The sequence below is a fragment of the Austrofundulus limnaeus genome, unplaced genomic scaffold (assembly GCF_001266775.1).
Source record: "Austrofundulus limnaeus strain Quisiro unplaced genomic scaffold, Austrofundulus_limnaeus-1.0 Scaffold226, whole genome shotgun sequence".
In the NCBI taxonomy this organism is placed as follows: Eukaryota; Metazoa; Chordata; class Actinopteri; order Cyprinodontiformes; family Rivulidae; genus Austrofundulus; species Austrofundulus limnaeus.
Window position 1 is genome coordinate 35,183 of NW_013952628.1, and position 2,871 is coordinate 38,053.

Genomic DNA, 2,871 nt, shown 5'->3' on the forward strand with positions numbered 1-2,871 from the left:
AATAAAAACCTCTTACTGAAAAAAAAAGAAAAGCTAATGTTTACTTACAATGCTAATGCTACACTTACTCTCTGGTGCTCAAGAGGTAGAGGAGCCAAATGTCTGGCTCACTGCTGCCAACTAGTGGTCAGAGGCTGAACTACAACATAAAAACGAACAGTTGGCAGGAAGGTTGATATTTTAAACCTTAATTAAAAATCGATACAGGGCTTTAGAATATGATACAGTTTCGGGAAATGAAATATCACGATATTTCAGTGTATCGATATTTTCTTACACCCCTAGTATCTATATGTATATATGCCTGAGAAACACATAATATTGGCCCTTTAAGAAAATTAATGGTAACGGTTTAGACCAAAGGTTCTCTGCTCCTAAAGCACGGGTCAGAGGCAACGCTCAGCTACGACCACATAAACTTTTAGCTCAGTATCTGTTCAATTCATTTTGTTGTCGCCATTTTTGTTGGTTGGCTGTGGCGGCCATCTTGAATTAAGCTAACTCCAGGTTTAGTCGTTTGTGATTCAAGACTTCTGTGGCGGGTGGGCAGCAGGATCTTCACAACCAAACTTTACAGAACCTCCCAAAGACAAGAGACTGAACTGAACCCTGCTGCTGCCCTCGGGTCAAACTGAAAGCACGAGTCATAAAACGACCTTAAACGACCTTTCTGCTCGGGTCACACACAGTCTCTCCTGTTTGTGCCAGATTCAGAATCAGTCTGTTTACCTGCTGCTCGTCGAAGTCTTTGATGCCCACACAGTAAACTCGAGCGCCGTACTTCCTGGCCTCGTCAGCCTGCAGCTCAGAGAGAAGACGTAAAGAAACTCTTTGTTAAAAAGAATAAACAAGTTGCATTAATCAACAGGTTGAAATGAGTAAAACAGAAAGGAGCTGCACCTCCTTCACAGTGAGTTCATGGACGTAAACGGCGAGCTTCCCGTCTGTTAGAGCCAAGATGATGCTGGAGGACTTCATGGACTGCTGCTGGATCTGAAGCGAGGCCTTGGGTTTGAAAGAAACTTTATCAGATCTCAGGTTTTATTGAGTTTAAGTCTTAAATAAAAAAAAACAGTATTTAACAGGACAGACCCACCTCTTTGAGCCCCTCGTGCATGTAGGTTTCACCTGCTGGTTTGACGTCTCGCAGACGCCGTAGGCCTTCTTCGATCCGGTTTCTGAAACGTGGCAGGAAATCATCGATCAGTTCGGCTGCAGTAAATAAAACCACAAGAGGCAGAAGAAATGATCCCACCGTACCGGTCTCCAGTCAGCGGCAGGACCACGTCGGCTTGGGCCGAGAAAACGATGAACGAGACCCTCATACTGGGGCTGAGGAGGAAACACAAAACAACTCATTCACTTCATTTATCAAAAATTAAAAACTGCAGGTTGGAGAATCAGAGCTGATTCTGACACGTAAACATCATGAGACCAAAACAACCGTGTCGACATCCCAGAACATCCAGAGCAGTTTCAGCTCTGCTGAAAGAAACTAGAGCATTGCCTTTCCTGTGAAAATGCTAGAGTGAGTGATGATCGCTGAAAACTGCAGCTGAAAACGGCTGAAAAGGAGCTGAAAATGTTTTATAGCAAAACTGTTAATGCCAGTTCAATTTGAGAATAGCCAAAAGGTGCAAACTAAGCATAGGAGAAGGAGCTCCTTTAATGTCAACTAATCTCAGAGCGTGACTTAAAGCAGCTTCTGTGGGACTGAGGAAGTGATTAATCAGACAAGAAACATGTTGTGATGATGAGTCACGTAAACATCCTGCTGTTCAAAAATAACTATAAATAAATAGATTGTACCTGTGATAAAGGCTGTTAATTCACTCAGGACACTTTGATGCGACTCAGATAAAAACCTTTAAGTTGTTTACATTCAGTCACATGAGAGGACTCTGCGTGTTGACAGATTTTTGCTTCACAAACACAGGTGGTTCTGATGTAAACACCCAGATTAAACTGGTGAGGACCGCCCAAACACCAAGATGAGAACTGTAAGCAACTCCGGGCCGTGCAGCTGTCTTCGAAACTTTACCGACTCGTGTTGAGAAAGGCAACGTTTAGTCGAATTAGCTGCATTTGTGTTGGAAACATTTCTTCCATTTAGCCACGTAAAAGCAAACAATCAGCATTTAGAAGTGTTTTAACAAAAACTGCTAAAGCATAAACAGTAAAAAGCACTATAAACTCACTTTTTGTGATTTAAACAAATGTCTTATTTTGTGTTCTATTGATAAAATGTGTATTTATCAACAGAACACTAAAGTAAAACTAAAATTTATATAAATTTCTATGCTTTGTATAAGAAAAAAACAAAAGAGGATACTGATTTATAAACACCAAAACAAACTAGACCTGGGTTTTTACGATGTAAAAACAAATGTGCATTGCATTGGCAATGCACACTGATGAAGGAAATATGCAATCACTGCAGAGTTCCCAATGTTTTTCCTAAAAACTGAATTTTTACTGCTTTTATTTTCTTTTTCACCAACAGCTCTTGTATCTCTCTGCTAATTGCTACCAGTTTTGTAAACAGTTTATGTGAAATAAAGAAATAAACAAGAGCGTTAACATTTACTGTTTTGCAGTGTTGTATAAAGCAGTGTTTCAGTGTTTCCCAAAGTTGGGGTCGGGACCCAAAGTGGGGTCCCGAAACATCAAGGTGGGGTCCTGAAAAGATTTTTTTAATTAATTACATTTTTGCCTTATTTGTTACAAAGGAGTGAGGTTAGTATATTTAAAATGGATAAATGTAGTATAAAAATATTGTTACTATGCCCGTGTTTAGTTGACCTGATACAAAYGTTTATCATACAAAAACAGTTGGGGGCTCAGGTCTCTGCTACTGTTATTTTGTGGGTC

At 40.2% G+C, this 2,871-nt stretch overlaps 1 protein-coding gene across 1 annotated transcript in view; it reads right to left on the reverse strand.

The window, feature by feature from the left end:
* Positions 1-2,871, reverse strand: part of antxr2a (ANTXR cell adhesion molecule 2a) — a gene marked incomplete at both ends in the record, with an annotated part of 41,494 nt that overhangs the window by 34,807 nt on the left and 3,816 nt on the right. Inside the window, 4 exon segments of the mRNA XM_014019667.1 lie at positions 730-798; positions 901-1,005; positions 1,097-1,178; positions 1,261-1,332. Coding sequence (XP_013875121.1) covers positions 730-798; positions 901-1,005; positions 1,097-1,178; positions 1,261-1,332 — 328 coding nt within the window.